Source organism: Tigriopus californicus, chromosome 12 (assembly GCF_007210705.1).
Source record: "Tigriopus californicus strain San Diego chromosome 12, Tcal_SD_v2.1, whole genome shotgun sequence".
Classification (NCBI taxonomy): domain Eukaryota; kingdom Metazoa; phylum Arthropoda; class Copepoda; order Harpacticoida; family Harpacticidae; genus Tigriopus; species Tigriopus californicus.
In genome coordinates this window covers 12,292,676-12,294,283 of record NC_081451.1, presented here as the reverse complement: position 1 = coordinate 12,294,283, position 1,608 = coordinate 12,292,676, and the positions used below count along the sequence as shown (strand labels likewise).

Sequence of the window (1,608 nt, the reverse complement as noted above, 5' to 3'; positions counted from 1 at the left end):
TGTCCTGCCAAAATCTGGAAACGCGAAAAGTAGTCAAATCTGGTAGCAATGCTCTAGAACGTGACACTGGGTGTGTATGACAGTTAAGTCAGTAAGGGACATGGAACACGGAAATGTGTGAGGGTGGTGTAATAAAAATTCTGCAAAAAAGTTATATACCTAGTGAAAGGATCAAATAAACTTTCAAAATTACAAGTTAGTCGGAATGGTGTGAAGTGAGCTTCACTGGTGTACCCATCGGTCACGACAATTGTCATACTTGTAGTTAAGTTGCTACTCAGTTTACGGTTTTTAGAATCGATACCAAAAATGTTATTCAATGTATAAATTGTCCTATCAGTATGTATCAGACACAAAGGCATGACGAGAAATGGTCAAGAACCATTATAAAATTGTTGATTTAACCATGGTATTGTTGGTTTGTATGTTTTTCGAGCGAGCTTTGACTCATTGTGGCAAAAGAAAATGGCAATCTTTTTCGAAGGCCTTGCAGGTTTTGATTGGGATATTACGTTCAATGTTACCTAAATCGATGATATGTGGAAAGTAATCAAAACAAGTAGGTCAAATTTCTACCGTTATCTTATTTCTTGTGCTTTCGCAGGTCGTATTGTATGTTTGAATGCGTATGCCAAGTACTTCAATGACGAGAATAACCTGGAATCCAAGTGTCCCATTCATGCCCCAAGCAATGAGGGAGAAGGATGGGCGGAGAAAGAGGCGGGTACACAATTGCCAAGTGTGAGCGTGTCTTTGGCTGTTCTTGGGCCAAATTTGAAGCAAGTCTTAAAGGTATGGTTTGCCCCGATGTTGAAATGTTTAAGAAGCTCTCTTAGGTCTTTTCTGTGACATCATGCTTTTGATATACTCAATTTGGTTCTCTTGGCATATTGGGGGTTCAGTTTTTGCTTGATTCGATGACAAAATAAAAGACAGTTGACGAAGTATGAAAATAATTCAACTTAATTTTCATTGCTCATGTATGACGATGTACACTTGACTGTCATGTTATGATGATGAAATGATTCTGGGGCTTGAAATGATGCATAATTGATGATGCCTTCTATTTTTGTTGAGGATTGTCAACGTTCTTTACTTAGGATAGAAACTTATTCAACACAGGACTGCTAGTGAAATATTAACGTCAATCACGTAATTTATAGCATTGATGTTAGTAGCAAATCGAATTGAAACGTGTCAACGAATTTAATCATATGTTTTCTAAGATGAATGTAGTTTTTGCTCCTGAAAGTACACGTCCAAAACAAATATCAGTTTCTCTTTCCTGTATTCCCTCAAGGTAAACCAACCACCAAATCAACTTTTTTTTTCACTTTTACATAGGGCATGCCAACCTCGTAGAGTTCAGATTAGTACAGCCTGTCTTTTCTGTGCCTTCAAGCTGTTTCCTTCAGACCATACTTTGATTCAGAACAGCTGGTGGAATCTTTTGGCAGCTTTTGAAACTTTGCCTTAATTAGTATTAGAGAATGAGCAAACATAACATGAGAGTAATTTTTTTCACGTCTTTGGATCAAGTTTGAAACTTGGCATTGTCGTTCTCTGTTACCGCTCAAAGTTTGGACGGATTGAACGAGTTTCTATCAT

General features: G+C 37.5%; 1 protein-coding gene across 1 annotated transcript in view; it reads left to right on the top strand.

Moving 5' to 3' along the window:
- LOC131891287 (meiosis regulator and mRNA stability factor 1-like) overlaps positions 1 to 1,608 on the top strand; it is a 24,388-nt gene that overhangs the window by 16,061 nt on the left and 6,719 nt on the right. The window contains exon 6 of the mRNA XM_059240814.1: positions 605 to 797. Within this exon, the coding sequence (XP_059096797.1) occupies positions 605 to 797 (193 nt within the window). The remainder of the gene's footprint in view (positions 1 to 604; positions 798 to 1,608) is intronic.